The sequence below is a fragment of the Mesoplodon bidens genome (genome assembly GCF_964165515.1).
Source record: "Mesoplodon bidens genome assembly, chromosome: 1".
Classification (NCBI taxonomy): Eukaryota; Metazoa; Chordata; class Mammalia; order Artiodactyla; family Ziphiidae; genus Mesoplodon; species Mesoplodon bidens.
In genome coordinates, this window is record NC_138176.1 from 224,418,337 (window position 1) to 224,439,525 (window position 21,189).

A 21,189-nucleotide genomic window follows, 5' to 3' on the forward strand; every position below is an offset into this window, starting at 1 on the left:
CAGACCTCAGTTCCTCACTCACTGTAGTACATGCCCTCAGTTCATCAGCACATAGACCTCTCAATAGGGCTGCTAGAGTGTCTCCATGACATGGTAGCTAGCTTTCCTGACTAGCTTATCCAAAAGAGAGCAAGGGAGAAGCCACAAAATCTTCTATGGCCTAGCCTGAGAAGTAACATACAATCACTTTGATTGACTCTCCCTTACTTAGTTGGACAGTGAACTCAGCTTTGAGTTTTTATTTCAGATACTGAGTATTAATGCCAACCTTCATCATTTGGAGATGTTCTTCCAAAAAATTTTTGGAAGATGCTCATTTGATATCACTCTATTTGACTCATGGACCAATAGGGGTGCTCACTGGGACTAACTGAGCCAAAATCTGATAGTGTTTTGGATCTGCTAGAATGTGAACACTTCTAGGGCAGGGATTAAGCTTTAATTGTTTCTCAGTCTCTGTTGCCAAGCATATAGTAGACACCTAATTAATGCTTGTTAAATAAATAGATGCAGAAGGCAAATAATGAAACAATGATCTTACAATTTTTATTTTACAAAGATAAGCAGTAAAGTATGGAGTGGTAGGTGTTTGTAAACGTGCACCTCACATTTCCTTTAACTTACGGATCTGATGCCTTATCTTAATGTCTGCCTCTTCAATGCTTCCAACCTGCTTGGTAAAACTGGGGTTGAGGGGATGGGAAACACATCTCTGATTTTACCACTGAAGCCCAAGAAAAAAAATGGAAGTCGCAAAGAACAAAATGAAGAAGATCTATTTCATCATCCTAAAGAATTTTTAGTAATCTGACAATAGTTAAAAAAAACATTAACCAGATACAATATAGCATTCATTTTTACCTTTCCATTGGATTATTCTTGTGAGTGTACTAACTGTTGAAAGTTTTAACCAACTGAGCCATATAAAAATAAAATGACACTTTTCCTAGCAGCAATTACACTTATCACAAAAACACATTCACATCATTTGCCCTTAATGAAGAAAATCAAAGGGACATTAAAGAATATGGGACATTAAAGAATATGAAAGTAGAGGTTGCTGGGAGTTTATAGTTGGTAAAGGGAGATCAATGGGTATACACCAAAACAATTTTTCCAGTTCAGTTGACTTGAAAAATTTCAAGGGACTACATTATTCTCCTCAAGCAAGAAGAGTTACCTCTATAGGTAAATTGCAACATTGAACTAGCCACAGTACATTAAAACTTATCCAAATAATAATAGACAATTTCCTATGTTTGAGCAGACATAAGAGATATAAAATATATGGAAGGAGGAGCTTCAAGATGACAGAAGACTAAGACGCGGAGATCACCTTCCTCTAAAGAAATACATCAGAAATACATCTACATTTGAAACAACTCCTACAGAACACCTACTGAACGCTGGCAGAAGACCTCAAACCTCCCAAAAGGCAAGAAACTCCCCATGTACCAGGGTAGGGCAAAAGAAAAAGAATAAACAGAGACAAAAGAATAGGGACGGGACCTGCACCAGTGGGAGGGAGCCGTGAAGGAGGAAACGTTTCAACACACTACTAAGCCCCTTCACGGGCGGAGACTGTGGGAGGCGGAGGGGGAAATCTTCGGAGCCGTGGAGGAGAGCGCAGCCACAGGGGTACGGAGGGCAAAGCGGAGAGATTCCTGCACAGCGGATCGGTGCCGACCAGCACTCACCAGCCCGAGAGGCTTGTCTGCTCACCCGCCAGGGTGGGCAGGGGCTGGGAGCTGAGGCTCGGGCTTCGGAGGTCGGATCCCAGGGAGAGGACTGGGGTTGCCTGCGCGAACACAGTCTGCAGGGGGCTAGTGCGCCCCAGCTAGCTGGGAGGGAGTCTGGGAAAAAGTCTGGAACTGCCTAAGAGGCAAGAGACCATTGTTTCGTGGTGCGCGAGGAGAGAGGATTAAGCGTGCTGCTTAAAGGAGCTCCAGAGACAGGTGTGAGTCATGGCTATCAGTGCGGACACCAGAGAAGGGCATGAGACGCTAAGGCCGCTGCTGCTGCCGCCACCAAGAAGCCTGTGAGCCAGCACAGGTCACTATCGACACCTCCCCTCCCGGGAGCCTGTGCAGCCCGCCACTGCCAGGGTCCGATCCAGGGACAACTTCCTCAGGAGAACACACAGCTTGCCACAGGCTGTTGCAACGTCATGCTGGTCTTTGCCGCTGTAGGCTCGCCCCGCATCCGTACCCCTCCCTCCCCCCGGCCTGAGTGAGCCAGAGCCCTCCAATCACCTGCTCCTTTAACCCCGTCCTGTCTGAGCGGGAACAGATGCCCTCAGGCCACCTACATGCAGAGGCAGGGCCAAATCCAAAGCTGAACCCCAGGAGCTGTGTGAAGAAAGAAGAGAAAAGAAAATCCCTCGCAGCAGCCTCAGGAGCAGTGGATTAAATCTCCACAATCAACTTGAAGTACCCTGCATCTGTGCAATATCTGAACTGGCAACGAATCTACCCAAACTGAGGAGGTGGACTTTGGGAGGAACGATATATATATATTTTTCCTTTTTTCCCTTTTTGTGACTGTGTATGTGTAGGCTTCTGTGTGTGATTTTGTCTTCAGAGCCTTACTTTTACCATTGGTCTTAGGGTTCTGTCTGTCAGGTTTTTTTTTTTATTACCTTTTAAAAACTTTTTCTTAATAATTATTTTTTATTTTTTCTTTTAATAACTTTATTTTACTATTTTATTTTATTTTATCTTCTTTCCTTCCTTCTTTCTTACTTTCTTTCTTTCTTTCTATTTTTCCTCCCTTTTATTCTCAGCCGTGTGGATGACTGGCTCTTTGTGCTCCAGCCAGGAGTCAGGGCTGGGCCTCTGAGGTGGGAGAGCCAACTTCAGGACACTGGTCCACAAGAGACCTCCCAGGTCCACGTAATATCAAACGGCAAAAATCTCCCAGAGATCTCCATCTCAAGGCCAAGACCCAGCTCCATTCAACGACCAGCAAGCTACAGTGCTGGACACCCTATGCCAAACAACTAGCAAGACAGGAACACAACACCATCCATTAGCAGAGATGTTGCCTAAAATCAAAATAAGGCCACAGACAACTCAAAACACACCACCAGACATGGACCTGCCCACCAGAAAGACAAGATACAGCCTCATCCACCAGAACACAGTCACTAGTCCCCTTCACCAAGAAGCCTACACAACCCACTGAAGCAACCTTAGTCACTGGGGGCAGACACCAAAAACAACAGGAACTACAAACCTACAGCCTGCAAAAAGGGAACCCCAAACACAGTAAGTTAAGCAAAATGAGAAGACAGAGAAACACACAGCAGATGAAGGAGCAAGGTAAAAAGCTACCAGACCAAACAAATGAAGAGGAAATAGGCAGTCTACCTGAAAAAGAATTCAGAATAATGATAGTAAGCATGATCCAAAATCTTGGAAATAGAATGGAGAAAATACAAGAAATGTTTAACAAGGACATAGAGGAACTAAAGAGCAAACAAACAGTGATGAACAACACAATAAATGAAATTAAAAATTCTCTAGAAGGGATCAATAGCAGAATAACTCAGCCAGAAGACCGGATAAGTGAGTGGAAGATAAAATAGTGGAAATAGCTACTGCACAGCAGAATACAGAAAAAAGAATTGAGGACAGTCTCAGAGACCTCTGGGACAACATTAAATGCACCAACAGTCGAATGATAGGGGTCCCAGAAGAAGAAGAGAAAAAGAAAGGGACTGAGAAAATATTTGAAGAGATTCTAGTTGAAAACTTCCCTAATATGGGAAAGGAAATAGTTAATCAAGTCCAGGAAGCACAGAGAGTCCCATACAGTATAAATCCAAGGAGAAACATGCCAAGACACGTAATAATCAAACTATCAAAAATTAAATTAAAAGAAAAAATATTAAAAGCAGCAAGGGAAAAACAACAAATACCACACAAGGGAACCCCTATAAGGTTAACAGCTGACATTTCAGCAGAAACTCTGCAAGCCAGAAGGGAGTGGCAGGACATTTTTAAAGTGATGAAGGAGAAAAACTTACAACCAACATTACCCTGCAAGGATCTCATTCAGATTGGATGGAGAAATTAAAAACTTTACAGACAAGTGAAAGCTAACAGAATTCAGCACCACCAAACTAGCTTTACAAAAAATGCTAAAGGGGGCTTCCCTGGTGGCGCAGTGGTTGAGAGTCCACCTGCTGATGCCGGGGACACAGGTTCGTGCCCCGGTACGGGAGGATCTCACATGCCACAGAGCAGCTGGGCCTGTGAGCCATGGCCACTGAGCCTGCAAGTCCGGAGCCTGTGCTCTGCAACGGGAGAGGCCACAACAGTGAGAGGCCTGCGTACCGCAAACAATAAATGAATAAAAATAAATAAATAAATAAGTAAATAATTTTAAAAAATGCTAAAGGAACTTCTCTAGGCAGGAAACACAAGAGAAGGAAAAGACCTACAATAAGAAACCCAAAACAATTAAGAAAATGGTAATAGGAACATACATATTGATAATTACCTTAAATGTAAATGGATTAAATGCTCCCACCAAAAGACATAGACTGGCTGAATGGATACAAAAACAAGACCCATTATATGCTGTCTACAAGAGACCCACTTCAGATCTAGGGACACATACAGACTGAAAGTGAGGGGATGGAAAAAGATATTCGATGCAAATGGAAATCAAAAAAATGCTGGAGTAGCAGTTCTCATATCAGACAAAATAGACTTTACAATAAAGACTATTACAAGAGACAAAGAAAGACACTACACAATGATCAAGGGATCAATCCAAGAAGAAGATATAACAATTATAAATATTTATGCACCCAACACAGGAGCACCTCAATACATAAGGCAGATACTAACAGATATAAAATGGGATATCGACAGTAACACAATCATACTTGGGGACTTTTACACCCCACTTTCACCAATGGGCAGATCATCCAAAATGAAAATAAATAAGGAAACACAAGCTTTAAGTGATACATGAAACAAGATGGACCTAATTGATATTTATAGGACATTCCATCCAAAAACAACAAAATACACATTCTTCTCAAGTACTCATGGAACATCCTCCAGGACAGAATATACCTGAGTCACAAATCAAGCCTTGGTAAATTTAAGAAAATTGAAATTGTATCAAGTATCTTTTCTGCCCACAATGCTATGAGACTAGATATTAATTACAGGAAAAAATCTGTAAAAAATACAAACACATGGAGGCTAAACAAAATACTACTTAATAACCAAGAGATCACTGAAGAAATCAAAGAGGAAATCAAAAAACACCTAGAAACAAATGACAATGATAACACAACAACCCAAAACCTATGGGATGCAGCAAAGGCAGTTCTAAGAGGGAAGTTTATAGCAATACAATCCTACCTTAAGAAACAAGAAACATCTCAAAAAAAACAACCTAACCTTACACCCAACACAATTAGAGAAAGAAGAACATAAAAACCCCAAAGTTAGCAGAAGGAAAGAAATCATAAAGATCAGAACAGCAAAAAATGAAAAAGAAATGAAGGAAATGATAGCAAACCTCAATAAATTAAAGCTGGTTCTTTGAGTAGATAAACAAAATTGATAAACCATTAGGCAGACTGATCAAGAAAAAAGGGGAGAAGACTCAAATCAATAGAATTAGAAATGAAAAAGGAGAATAACTGACACTGCAGAAATACAAAGGATCATGAGAGATTACTACAAGCAACCCTATGCCAATAAAATGGACAACCTGAAAGAAACGGACAAATTCTTAGAAATGCACAACCTTCTGAGAGTGAACCAGGAAGAAAGAGAAAATATGAACAGTGCAATCACAAGCACTGAAATTAAAACTGGGATTAAAATTCTTCCAAGAAACAAAAGCCCAGGACGAGATGGCTTCACAGGCGAATTCTGTCAAACATTTAGAGACGAGGTAACACCTATGCTTCTCAAACTTTTCCAAAATATAGCAGAGGGAGGAACACTCCCAAACTCATTCTACGAGGCCACCATCAACCTGATACCAAACCCAAACAAAGATGTCACAAAGAAAGAAAACTACAGGCCAATATCACTGATGAACATAGATGCAAAAATCCTCAACAAAATACTAGCAAACAGAATCCAACAGCACGTTAAAAGGATCATACACCATGATCAAGTGGGGTTTATCCCAGGAATGCAAGGATTCTTCAATATACACAAATCAATTAATATGATACACCATATTAACAAATTGAAGAACAAAAACCATATGATCAGGCTTCCCTGGTGGCACAGTGGTTGAGAGTCCATCTGCCAATGCAGGGGACATGGGTTCATGCCCCGGTCCAGAAGGATCCCACATGCCACGGAGCGGCTGGGCCCATGAGCCATGGCTGCTGGGCCTGCGCGTCCAGAGCCTGTGCTCCACAATGGGGAGAGGCCACAGCAGTGAGAGGCCCGCGTACCGCAAAAACAAAAAACAAAACAAACAAACAAACAAAACCATATGATCATCTCAATACATGCAGAGAAAGCTTACGACAAAATTCAACACCCATTTATGATAAAAAACCTCCAGGAAGTAGGCATAGAGGGATGTTTCCTCAACATAATAAAGGCCCTATATGACAAACCCACAGCCAACATCATCCTCCATGGTGAAAAACTGAAACCATTTCCACTAATATCAGGAACAAGACAAGGTTGCCCACTCTCACCACTGTTATTCAACATAGTTTTGGAAGTTTAGCCACAGAAATCAGAGAAGAAAAAGAAATAAAAGGAATCCAAATAGGAAAAGAAGAAGTAAAGCTGTCACTGTTTGCAGATGACATGATACTATACATAGAGAATCCTAAAGATGCTACCAGAAAACTACTAGAGCTAATCAATGAATTTGGTAAAGTAGCAGGATACAAAATTAATGCACAGAAATCTCTAGCATTCCTACACTAATGATGAAAAATATGAAAGAGAAATTAAGAAGCACTCCCATTTACCACTGCAACAAAAAGAATAAAATATCTAGGAATAAACCTACCTAAGGAGACAAAAGACCTGTATGCAGAAAATTATAAGACACTGATGAAAGAAATTAAAGATGATACAAAGAGATGGAGAGATATACCATGTTCTTGGATTGGAAGAATCAACATTGTTAAAATGATTCTACTACCCAAAGCAATCTACTGATCCAATGCAATCCCTATCAAACTACCACTGGCATTTTTCACAGAACTAGAAGAAAAATGTCACAATTTGTATGGAAACACAAAAGACCCTGAATAGCCAAAGCAATCTTGAGAAAGAAAAATGGAGCTGGAGGAATCAGGCTCCCTGATTTCAGACTATACTACAAAGCTACAGTAATTAAGACACAAAAACAGAAATATAGATCAATGGAACAGGATAGAAAGCCCAGAGATAAACCATGCACATATGGTCACCTTATCTTTGATAAAGGAGGCAAGAATATACAGTGGAGAAAAGACAGCCTCTTCAATGAGTGGCGCTGGGAAAATTGGACAGGTACATGGAAAAGTATGAAATTAGAATACTCCTTAACACCATACCCCAAAATAAACTCAAAATGGATTAAAGACCTAAATGTAAGGCCTGACACTATCAAACTCTTAGAGGAAAACATAGGCAGAACAATCTATGACATAAATCACAGCAAGATCCTTTTTGACCCAGCACCTAGGGAAATGGAAATAAAACCAAAAATAAACAAATGGGACCTAATGAAACTTAAATGCTTTTGCACAGCAAAGGAAACCATAAACAAAACGAAAAGACAACACTCAGAATGGGAGAAAATATTTGCAAAGGAAGCAACTGACAAAGAGTTAATCTCCAAAACATACAAGCAACTCATGCAGCTCAATACCGAAAAAACAAACAACCCAATCCAACAATGTCCAGAAGAGCTAAATAGACATTTCTCCAAAGAAGATATACAGATTGCCAACAAACACATGAAAGGATACTCAACATCACTAATCATTAGAGAAATGCAAATCAAAACTACAATAAGGGATCACCTCACACCAGTCAGAATGGCCATCATCAAAAAATCTACAAGCAATAAATGCGGGAGAGGGTGTGGAGAAAAGGGAACCCTCTTGCACTGTTGGTGGGAATGTAAATTGATACAGCCACTATGGAGAACAGTATGGACGTTCCTTAAAAAACTAAAAATAGAACTACCATACGACCCAGCAATCCCAGTCCTGGGCATATATCCTGAGAAAACCATAATTCAAAAAGAGTCATATACCAAAATGTTCATTGCAGCTCTATTTACAATAGCCAGGACATGGAAGCAACCTAACTGTCCATCAACAGATGAATGGATAAAGAAGATGTGACACATATATACAATGGAATATTACTCAGCCATAAAAGGAAACGAAATTGAGTTATATGTAGTGAGGTGGATGGACCTAGAGTCTGTCCTACAGAGTGAAGTAAGTCAGAAAGAGAAAAACAAATACTGTATGCTAACACATATATATGGAATCTAAGAAAAAAAAAAAAGGTCATGAAGAACCTAGGGCCAGGACGGGAATAAAGACACATAACTACTAAAGAATGGACTTGAGGATATGGGGAGGGGGAAGGGTAAGCTGGGACAAAGGGAGAGAGTGGCATGGACATATATACACTACCAAATGTAAAATAGATAGTTAGTGGGAAGCAGCCGCATAGCACAGGGAGATCAGCTCGGTGCTCTGTGACCACCTAGAGGGTTGTGATAGGGAGGGTGGGAGGGAGGGAGACGCAAGAGGGAAGAGATATGGAAACATATGTATATGTATAACTGATTCACTTTGTTATAAAGCAGAAATTCCCACACCATTGTAAAGCAATTATAGTCCAATAAAGATGTTAATATATATATATATATATATATATGGAGCTCCTTTCGAATCAGGATATATTTGGGTTTTCCATTATATAATAATCTTATAGAACACCTCAAAGAATGGGTTCAACATTGTCAACTGAATTTTGACAAGAGTAATAAATGTCCATATTCTAAATAAGTTAAGGAAAATCAGGAGAAGTCAGGGTAGGAAATTTAAGAAGGCAAAATAAATTACACATATATCAAATAGCTACAAGAAATATGTCATAAAAAGGAGATTAAAAATGATGGATAGAAATCCAAGTAAATGCAGAGATGTGTAAAGGTGTAAAAAAGCACAACGATATGAGCAGAACATGTAGTAGCTAGGATTATATTCATAATAAATCAGACTTATTGGATTACTATATATTAGTCTAAGTTCCATCACTTAAAACAAATGAGAAAATATGGGAAATGTTTAGAGAGAAGTGCCAAAAGACATTAAGGATTAGAAAGAGGACGTCTGAGGAATAATATTTTAAAAGGAATATTTTTAGAAAAAACAAAAGGTCTTAATCATGTAGGCATAGCCTTTATTTTGTGGAGAGTGAAAACAGTTACAACTGCAATAAAGGATACATAAGAAAAGAAAGTCATGTTGCAAAGTAGAAAATTCTGAGCTGTCAAGGACGACTGAGTAATTGCCACAGTCTTTAAAGGTGGGACAGATTTCCATTTGGCTGATGTATATCAGGTCTTGCCTGAAGGCAGCGGAATAAACTGAAGGGCATAAAAAGATACCTTGTACTCGTAATAGGTAACATAATAGTGATTAGGCCAGGAAATCAGGTTCCAGTATTAATTATACAACTTAAATAACCATATGTTATAAAGGTAAGTAAAATTTACTATATAAGGGCTCAAAATGATGAAAAAGAAATAGAACTAGAGGTCTTTGCTCATTACTCAGAATCTGAACTAATTAGAAAGCTTACATTAATATAACAATATGAGTTCAGTTAAGAATGGACCATTGGTTTGAGAAAGTAGTTTAGTCATTCATTTGTATTCCCTAAATTATTTCCCTGAAAGACAATGGCTAACGTACCCCTTTCAAGGTATTCCCATTAGAATTCCAAGAGCTCATTAATGTAATCTACAGTTTCCAGGCTGGAAATTCGCCAAAGTCACAAAAACTTAATGAAGGAGAGGAACAAGTTCAGTGTACCTGTGATAGGCCATAATATCAGGGGAGCTCAAAGACAGACAACTCATAAGGAGAGATAGCCAAAGACATGTTAAAAGACTAGCCCTCCAAATAACCTTTCTGAAAACAGGGTTGACAAGACTATGCTCCTGGAAAAAAATTTAAAGACTTTTTTTTTAAACTTCATTGATGGTCTAAGATTACAAAATTATGATTCAGAAGACATACTTTGTGCCTATTAAGCAATTTGAAATTATGACATAGTCAGCATTCCAGTTACATTCAAGCCACTGTGCTAGGAATTCTGGGATATAAAATACGGATATATGAAATATTTTTAGAGTATGTATGGTCTTAATACTACATACTTTGTTAGTAGTCCATGCCATTTACAGAGCATTTAGTAACTGTTAACTACGCTTCAGTTCTTGCTGATGATACATCTCTAAATCTACAGAGTGAAATCAATAAACAGGAGTGCCTACATTGTGGAGTATTAATATTGGAACATGTAATAAATTCCCAGAGCTATCTTCCCTAAAATGTTTATAGTTAAGGAGTTAAATGAGTTTCAGTGGGAGGGAGACGCAAGAGGGAGGGGATATGGGAACATATGTATATGTATAACTGATTAATTTTGTTATAAAGCAGAAACTAACACACCATTGTTAAGCAATTATACTCCAATAAAGATGTAAAAAAAACAAAAAAAAACTGAGTTTCAGAAAGCACTTCTATAATAGACTAATCTTTTTCAAGGCAAATGCTGCAAACTCTCTTGTCAATCAATTTAATAACCACTGTAATTCAAAAAGATGCAAGGCCCTGGCCACCTACTAAAAAGGAGAAAGAAAGCATAAAACCTCAGAAGATGGAGTCCTCAACTTATAAGGCCACTTCTGTATTTCCTTTCTATTTGTTTTATTTGGACCAAATGTTCACAAATGGGCTGTAGACAATGAACACAAATCTTTTAGAATGATAGGTTAACTTTCAGGGGAAAAATTGCAAAGAGAAAATAAATTGCAATCAGGGTCTTGGTTCATCTTATAGAACCTAAAGCCTTCAACTTCCTTTTTCATAATTTTATTTCTCTTTCCCACTTCTTCCTCCAGGCTATCTTTCAGAACTGAGCACTTAAATAGATCTTTATATGCACAAGCCAAACGAGACTGCATTAAATTTGTGACTCTCCAGATGAGTTCTAATATGCTAGTTTTAAACTTAAAGAGAAGTCATCTTTCAAAAAAAGTCCCAAAATACAAATTTAACTATCTTGGTTGTTTAAATTTATGTTTTCAACTTTATTTTTACACCTTTATTGAAGTGTAAATTAAAAACTACATGTACTTAAAGTGTATAATTTGATGAATTTTGACATATGTTTATATCCATGGAACCATCACCTATCACCGCAATCAAGTTAATAAACATTTCTATTGACATCATCCCTCAAATTTTGTAATCCATCATGTCTCACTTCTATTTGCCACCTCCGTCCCAGGTAACCGCGGATCTGATTCTGTCACAGGCCTAGTTAGTTTGCAACTTCTAGACTTCTATATAAATGGAATCATACTCTTGTACTCTTTTTTTGTCTAACCTTTTTCAACATAATTCATGTGAGATTCAGCCATATTGTTTGTTATATGTATTATATACTGTCAATAGTTTGTTCTTTTATAGTGATGAGTAGTATTCTGCATGGATATATCACAATTTGTTTATCCTTTCACCTGTGGATGGGCATTTGAGTTGTTTCTAGTTTGGGTCTTTAACAAAAAAAGAATCTATGAATATTCATGTACAAGTCCCTGTATGTACATATAATTTCTTTTCTTATGGACAAATATCTAGGAGTGGTATGGCTGAGTCATATAGTAAGTGTATCTATAACTTTTTAAGAAAATGTCAAACCATTTTGCATAGTGTTTTTAAAATTTTACATTTGCATTGGCAGGATATTAGTGTTCCAGTTGCTGCACTTGGTGTGTTCTGACTTTTTAATTTAGCCCTTAAGGTAGGTGTGCAGTGGTATCCTACTGTGTTTAATTTACATCTCCCTAATGACTAATAGCAGTGCGCATCATTTTTGGATTTGTTTGCCATTCTTAAATTCTTCTCTCTTTTTATTTTGTGTTTATTTTAAAATTTTTACTTTCAGTAAAATTCATTCTTTTTGGCATACAGTTCGTTTTAGCTATGCAGAACAGTTTCATCACCCTAAGAACTCCCTCATGCAACCTCTCTGTAGTTAAACCCTCCCACCAGCATTAACCCCTGACAATCACAGGGCTGACTCTGTCCTACTAGTTTTGCTTTTGCAAAGTGTCATTTAAATGGAATCAAATTATAGCCTTTGAGTTTGGCTTCTTTCACTTAACATGCATTTGAAATTCATCCATATTATTGTATCAGTAACTCATTCCTCTTTATTGCTGGATACTATTTCACTGTATAAATGTTAACAAATTTTGATTATCCATTCACCAGTTGAAGAACATTTGTGTTTTTCCAGCCCTTGGCAATTATGATTAAGCAGCTACACATATTTATATATAGGTTTTTGTGTAAACAAATACTTTCAATCCTCTTAGGTAATTACCTAGGAGTAGAAAGGCTAGGCTTTATGGTTAGAGCATATTAATTTATAAGAAAGTATCAAAATCTTTAGAAATGGGTTGTACAATTTAGTATTTCCACCAGCAATATATGAATGTTCCAGTTTTCCTACATTCTTGCCAGATTTGGTATTGTCAGATTTTTTAATTTTATTTTAGTCATTCTAATAGATGAGTAGTGGTATGACATTATGGTTTTTATTTGTATTTTCCTAATAACTAATAATATTGGTCATATTTTCATGTGCTTATTTGCCATCTATATATTTTCTTTGGACTATTTGGTTTTCCAAAATACAAAGTTAATGCATAGAAGGATAGTCTTTTAAACAAATAGTGCTAGCACATTTGGGTATCAATAAGTTAGAAAAAAGACAAAACTTCAACCTTGAGTCATGTACAAAATAGAGCTCAAAACAAATTATACACTGAAATATAAAATTTAAAACTATAAAATTTCTAGAAGAAAACCTTGTGACCAGAGGTCTAACCAATATTTCTTGGATATGACAGTAAAAACGTGAGCCATAAAAGAATACAGTGGTAAACTGGACTTCATCAAAATTAAAATCTTCTGCTCTTAAGAAGATATTATTAAGAGAAAGAAAAGACAAGCCACAGATTGGGAGAAAATATTTGCAAAGCATATATATGTTAAAGAATTTATATTCAGAATATCTAAAGGACTCTCAATGCTTAAAACAACAGCAAAAAATATAAAAATGGCCAAAAATTTGAACAGACATTTCACCAAAGAAGATACACAAATGACAAATACATGAAAATATGCTGTATATCACTGTCTACTAGAGAAATGCAAATTAAAACCACAATGGAATACCAACGCTATCTCTTAGAATGGCTAAAATTAGAAAAACTGATTACACTTAGTATTGATATAGCTATGGAACAAATGCAACTCTCATATTTCTACTGATGGGGAATATGAAATGGTTTAACCATGCTGGAAAACAGTTTAGTCAAGAGAAATGCAAACATATGTCTATACACAGTCCAGTACATGAATGTTCGTAGCAGCTTTCCTTGTAGTATCACTTTTTTTTAAAAAACAAGCCAAATATCCATCATCAGATAAATGGATAAACACAGTGTTTCCACTATTTTAATGGAGTCACCAAAGTATAAATCAGCCACTTTTAAAATTGCAAGCATAATACTCAAGAATGAAAGGGAATGTTCTATAAGGCCTATCATCCCATATCATCTAAGTGATGGATAAGGGTTTTATAAAGTACAAGGTCATTTCTGCCTTATTATAAAAGGAAATTATAAGGTTCAGCATCTTACCTATATACTTATATCCTTCTTCCCCATTTACTATGGGTCTTAGCCAAGTTGATCTAAGCCTCATATTAGTACACACATGGGCACCTTGAGGAGGGTATAGTGTAAATAACATTTCAATTGCATTGGACTTCTTGATGATATCAGAGTATTTTGCATGGTCTTCTGTAAAAAAAGAAGAACATTAATTTGTTTTTAATTTTAGACATTTTTACAAAATTTCTAATATGCTTCTTTTAAGGGATGTAAATTTAAAACTATTGAATAATTTGAATGCTAATGGTTATGCTGACAACATAGTTTTCTTTAGCCAAAAGTACTTCACCAAAAATCTTACCGTTCAGATAATTCATAGCAAAAATTAAGGAGTAAGGGCTTGCTATTAGAATCTTCAAACACTATCAGTTTAAAGCACTGTTGTTAATAGCTGTAGGACAAAGTAAGATAACCAACTAACAGCATTCACATTATACATACTATAATGTAATCATATTTTTTAACTTGCCATTAAACAATGAAATCAGAATAATCTGACAAAAATGTTGATTAAATGAAGAGTTCCATAAACTGGAACTACTGAAAGAATACATATTCTTAGGCTATGGTCTTTAAGAAAATATAATAACATCTATACAAATATTTATATAGTGCTTATTATATGCAAGAAATGGTCCCAAGTGCTTTTGAATATTAACACACTTAATTTTCATAACACATCTGTAAGGTAGATACTGTTATCATCATTTTACATGAGGAATTGGAGGCCCAAAGAAATTAAATAACTTGCCTAAATCTTATAGTCTGTAAATGATGCAATTAGGATTTGGATTATCTGAGGAGAAGCTCTTATTTGCAAACAAATGTTTGTCAAGTGAACATGACCTGCATTAACTAGTAGATGAGAAAGCTGGGATTAAAAAATAATTTGAATTGTAGAGTGAAAAATCTTTGGTTATGGCCCTTGGGCCTGCAGTTTGTGTCTTCAGTTTTTGGTTGATAAGCCAATGTCTTAAAATTTAATAAGGCAGTCTCCTGAGCAATTAATTCAAAGTGACTCTACCTAGAAACATTTCAAAGAAAAGAGAGATACTGATGTAAATCTTCACTTATAATCCTGTTACATTGTTTATCTTTTTCTTCCTACCTCTACCTTCCTTCCTTTTTTTCCCCTTTATTTTTTCAAATATCATATTTTGTGGTAAGTATAAGGCAGTACAACATAATGATTAAATGATTAAGAAAGCAGATTTGTTGGTGGGTAGTAACCATCTATTGCCTCACCCTAAATCCACCCTTCATTGTCCTACTTGTGAGACTAGAATATTTCTCCCTTGCCATATGGGAAATTTTTAAGCATCCTTCATAGAGGGTAAGGTAGGAAACTAGAGGAAAAAGAGGCTCTTCCTGGTTCCAGGGGATTTTCTCTGATAGCTCCTACCATGCAAAGGGACCAGCAGTGCAGGGCACCTTCTCGGCCATGTTACTTGGCACCCCACAGGGCTCCCCTGACTCACACTCTGGAAGCTTGCTAGCACGTTCCGTGAGGCACCAACTTCCCTTGCATGAGTTCCACACTGAGACACCTCCTTATGGGAAGTTTCCCCAGAACCCCAGAGAGTGGCTTCCCTGGGAGTTCCACTAGCATTCTACCTCAGCAAACGTCTCTGCCACTCACTGGGTCACAGCTGTGTCCTCTCCAAGAAGAGCTGGATCCCAGGGTAAAGGGAGAGGGTAAGGGGCACTCTTTAAAATTTGTTCTTTCCTTAAGTGCTCTGCCTCAGACCGAGGGTTAGTGCCACTCCCTATATCTGCTCTTCTCAATTCTTTAGGGTTTTTTTTACCCTTAGTAGCCGATCTTATTTAATCACGAGCATAGTTAATAATTCTTTATATTAATCTTTTCCTGCTCAAATCACCATGTAGTTTTAGTTTCTAACTGGATCCTGATTGATACAAACAGACCTGGGTTTTAATTCTTGAACCACCATTAACAGGCTATGAAATATTAGATGAATCACATTTATCTCCTGGTGATAATACTGACATCATAGGGTTATTGTTAGGATTAAGTGATATAAGGGATATATAAAAATTTATAGCACCATGTCTACATGAGTAGACATGAGTACTACATGAGTGTGTTAGTTTTAATTTTCATCTAGTATTATTCCAACACTAATAAAAACCATGAGAGAGCCAGGAAATAAAGTTATTGCATCTTTCAATTATAAACATCTTAGGGAGTTTTCTGCCTCTTTTTAAAAGGAAAAGTTCAAAATTATTCCCCTCTAACTAAAAACAGCAGACATCTTCATATATGCTCAGATATGCAAACAGTTATTAGATATATCTCACTTGAATAATTCTAAATCCTTTCTCATCTGTCAACAGAAGAAAGGAAGCCAGAACTATTACAAAGCAGTGCTAAAGAGTCAACCCTGCTTTACTTTTTCACTCTGATCATACTTCTTCAAGAAGTTGAGCAGGGGAGATCCTCAGGCAGTAGAGGTCTCTTCAAGTTGTGAAGGCGGCAGCATTTTGTGAAGGAGGATGAATTGTGAAGGAGGATGCAGCATTAATTACATTATGAGAAATCATAGAGTGAAATTAAATACAATCCTGAAGTTTTCCTTCACACACAAAGCGAGGAAATAAAATAGATCAGAGTTTCTCTCTTCAAAACCATAAAGGAAAATAAAATAAAGTAGAAAAATCTAGCAATAATAGCAGCCTTTTTAGTGTGAAGGACCAAATTACACTTAGATTTCTCTCTTCTTCAAGATTTATATCTTTCTAATTCTTTTAGCTTAAACAAGATGTTTAGTAATGTTATTTAATAGGGCTATGCTTATTAGTTTAAATAAAACATTTTATTTTCCATAAAGGCAAATGTTTTCATTTGGGGAAAAATGAAATGCCTACACTAAAATCTAAGCAGTGGTGAATGTAGACCTGCCACTTTCTCTTCCTGGCTTATCCTGATTGAAGACTTAAGCAGAAACACATGAAGTCTGTGGAATGTTGAACTTGCCATGACAATGTGATATCGTGATAGCTATAGTATCAGACACACATTCAAGGTTTTCAGCTCAGAGTCTTGGTAATGCCACCATTTGCCATCAGGTAATACAAATGGAGACTTAGAGCTTATATAAACAAGGCATAATGATTTTGGAATAATTGTACCTCCTTTCATAATATCAAAGTTGATTACAAGTAAGCATTTTTCATTTTAGAAGACATATGGCTTGTAAAACATGTCCTCTTCTTTTTGTTTTATTACATATGTCATCCCAAGATAAAAACAGGAATTTAATTTTTGTTGCTGATATTGATAACGTGTTATTTATAGAGCACCTTCCTTTTAATATACTGCTAAGTCGCTAAGTCAATATTGCCACATTACATTTAGATTTAATAATACAGTTCTCAGAACTCAAAAGAATAAGAGCTCTTCCTACGTCTTCTTCCCCAAGCCATGTACATAGTAAAACTCTGAAGATCTTAGATGTATGTGTCTAGGTCTGGCAAAAGCCCACACAATATTTCCATAAATCTCTATTGCTCCCAGGTCACCAAGTAATTAATTATCTTCATTAGAGGTAGCAGCAGTGGTTGAGAGCAGAGGCTTTAGAGCTGACCACTGCTTGGGTGTGAATCTGGATCTGCCATTTATGAGCTGTGTGACCTGAAGCAAGTTAGCTAACTTCTTTCCAGCTCAGTATCATAGTAAAACTGTTGATACTGTTGATAATAGTGTTGTCATGAGCTGATATAAAGTCTTTAGAAGAACACCTAGTCTATGGCCAGCATTATTTAAGTGTTATTACTATTATTATCATGCTCTGCATTTAACAGATGCTGGTACAGCCTCTATCCTATTTAGATAATGAGGGCAGTTTCCTGTCTTGTCCCCCATCTTACTTGTCATCTGGATGGGTGGGTGGAACAGTGGACAGTCATCCTGAAGTCATTGCTCTTTCTGGTCACTCCTACACTATTTTGGATATTCTAAGGGTAAGTGGTTCCTGTTGTACACTGATCAGAAGTTTTGTGTTAATTAGTGCTTGTGAGCTACTAATTGATGCTATGGTGGTCTTCCTTGTTGCTATTATTAGCATATTTTGTTGAATCTAAGACATTATAGATGTTGATGACCCCATTAGTTTACACACCACGAAGAAATATAAAAGACTGGAAATTTAACTAGGGCATACCATTGATTATAAGATATAGCTCAATTTTAGAGACATTAAAATATGAAAATATACACCTTAGTGTTAACAAAATATGGCAAAATCATGATATCCAGTTGCCTAATTGACAACTCCACTTGGCTAACAAATAGGCACTAATGTCTGTCCTGTTCTAGGACTCCCGTCTCAGTAAATAGCCCCTATTTAATGGCACAACCTAGAAAACTAGGAGATCTCCTTGATACCGCACTACCCACTGCCACCCTCCTAGAAAAACTATCAGCTATTTTTATACAAACACTTTTGCCTCCTAAACAGTCTTCTTGGCCCTTTTGATCTTGCCTCTAAACAGCAGCCAGAATAATATTTTTTAAAGTATTTTTAATACCTTTTCCTATTCAGCAGTTCCCTAGTTCATACATTTTCCTATTCAACAGTTCCCTAGTTCATACATTTTCCTATTCAATGGTCCCCTATTTCATATATTTTCCTATTCAATGGCTTCCTGATGCTCTTGAAATAATACCAAGTCCTTACTATGTTCTGAAAGACTTTGAACATTCTGGCCTCTGCCTCCTCCTCCATCTCTACTCTAGCAACCTTGGCTTTCTTTCAGTTTCAGAATCACACCTTGCATCCTCCTACTTCAGAAGCTTTGCATAAGATGTTCTGTGTAGCAGGTATGTTCTCCTCCCAAACCCTTTCCTCCGTTGCCTCATCAACGTCTACAACACCTTCATGTCTCTTCTCAAAGTGTCCTCTGACTCTCACCAACTAGATCAAGCTTTCACATTATATCATCTCAGAGTTATTGTTCTCTGTACTTTTCCTCCATTACACTTACTGAAGTTTGTAATTATATTATTCCTATTATTACTTGAGATCTGCCTCCTTCACAAGACTATCAGTTACAGGCAGACAAGGTCCATGATTGTTTGCTAACCACTGAATCTCCTAGCACCTAGCCCTGTGCCTGATACTGGGAAAGGGTCAATAAAAGGCTTTTTGATTAACAAATAAATACAAGAAACAATAACTCATAGTGTTCATTGGGAGCTTAGTATATAGCAGGCAGTGTGCTAAGCAGGTTATGTACATTAGCTAAATTAATCCTAAAATCACGTATGTGTGACTTGCTGACAATTCTATGAGTTCAATACTAGCATACTCATAACATAGCTCAAGACACTGAGGCATATAGAGGTTAAAGAGCATTTTCATGGCCTCACAGTAAGTGGTGAGGCCAGGACCTAATCTTAATTCTAACTTCAAAGTCGGTCCTTTCAACGAGGATGCCATATCATTTTAAATACACTGTTCCTGGTATCATGGGACTGTTAGCACCTTCAGCGGTTGCTAGTTGTCTGGTGGCCTCTCCCTTTGAAGTCTTCTTCCAATCTTTCTAAATCCTTTAGTTGTCCCTGCATAGTCAGCACTATGGTTTCTCTCACAAGAGCTCATAGCTCTTTCCAGATGGTTTTCTGGGCTTCCCAGGTGGCGCAGTGGTTGAGAGTCCACCTGCCGATGCAAGGAACACGGGTTCGTGCCCCGGTCCGGGAAGATCCCACAGGCCGCGGAGCGGCTGGGCCCGTGAGCTATGGCCGCTGGGCCTGCGCATCCGGAGCCTGTGCTCCGCAATGGGAGAGGCCACAGCAGTGAGAGGCCCACGTACCGCAAAAAAAAAAAAAAAAAAAAAAAAAAGGTACAGATGGTTTTCTGATGTTAGTCTTCTCCACAAGAATTTATTTTATACAGACTATTGACAACCCCTAAGGTCAAAACCACAGTTCATCAATTGATTATAACCCTCTTAGTTTGCTGAGTATGGAAGCCAGAATAAAACCCCACAGTGGGACCTCCTTAGACACCTATAGTTACCTCCTGCCTCGCAGGTAAGCAAGGCTCATTATGCTTAATACTCAGAACAGGTGGTGAGTGTTCAGAGGACCCAAATATGCCTGTCCCTCCCTCTCCTGAACAGGCCGATTGTATTATCAAGGTCTCACTGCTTCCTTACTGTAGACCCTGAATTTGAATATTTAAGGCAGTGGTCCCCAGACTTGTACTTAAAGAATCACAGGGATTTTAAAAAACATTGTAAATGGAATCATACTAAAGACATACTTTTGTTTGGTAAATATTTTGGTTCCATTGTTATTTTAACATTATTTTATGGTTTTAAAAGCATTACAGGAGGAGGATCTTCAAGATGGTGGAAGAGTAAGACGTGGAGATCACCTTCCTCCCCACAAATACATCAGAAATACATCTACATGTGGAACAACTCCTACAGAACACCTATTGAATGCTGGCAGAAGACCTCAGACCTCCCAAAAGGCAAATGACTCCCCACGTACCTGGGTAGGGTAAATGAAAAAAGAAAAAACAGAGACAAAAGAATAGGGAAGGTACCTGCAATAGGGAGGGAGCTGTGAGGGAGGAAAGGTTTCCACATACTAGAAGCCGCTTTGCGGTTGGAGACTGCGGGTGGTGGAGGGGGGAAGCTTCGGGGCCGCAGAGGAGAGCGCAGCCACAGGGGTGTGGAGGGCAAAGCGGAGAGATTCCCACACAGAGGATCGGTGCCGACTGGCACTCACCAGCCCAAGAGGCTTGTCTGCTTACCCGCTGGGGCGGGTAGGGGCTGGGAGCTGAGGCTTGGGCTTCGGTCGGAGCACAGGGAGAGGACTGGGATTGGCGGCATGAACATAGCCTGAAGGGGCTAGTGCACCACGGCTGGCTGGGAGGGAGTCCGGGAAAACATCTGGACCTGCCGAAGAGGCAAGAGACTTTTTCTTGCCTCTTTGTCTCCTGGTGCGCGAGGAGAGGGGATTAAGAGCGCCGCTTAAAGGAGCTCCAGAGACGGGTGTGAGCCACGGCTATCAGCGGGGACCCCAGAGACGGGTGTGGGACGCTAAGGCTGCTGCTGCCACCACCAAGAAGCCTGTGTGCGAGCACAGGTCACAATCCACACCTCCCCTCCCGGGAGCCTGTGCATCCCACCACTGCCAGGGTCCTGTGATCCAGGGTCAAATTC

The 21,189-nt window shown here is 38.3% G+C and overlaps 1 protein-coding gene across 1 annotated transcript in view; it reads right to left on the reverse strand.

Moving 5' to 3' along the window:
* IQCM (IQ motif containing M) overlaps window positions 1–21,189 on the reverse strand; it is a gene marked incomplete at both ends in the record, with an annotated part of 364,405 nt that overhangs the window by 67,131 nt on the left and 276,085 nt on the right. The window contains one exon of the mRNA XM_081217168.1: window positions 13,963–14,124. Within this exon, the coding sequence (XP_081073294.1) occupies window positions 13,963–14,124 (162 nt within the window). The remainder of the gene's footprint in view (window positions 1–13,962; window positions 14,125–21,189) is intronic.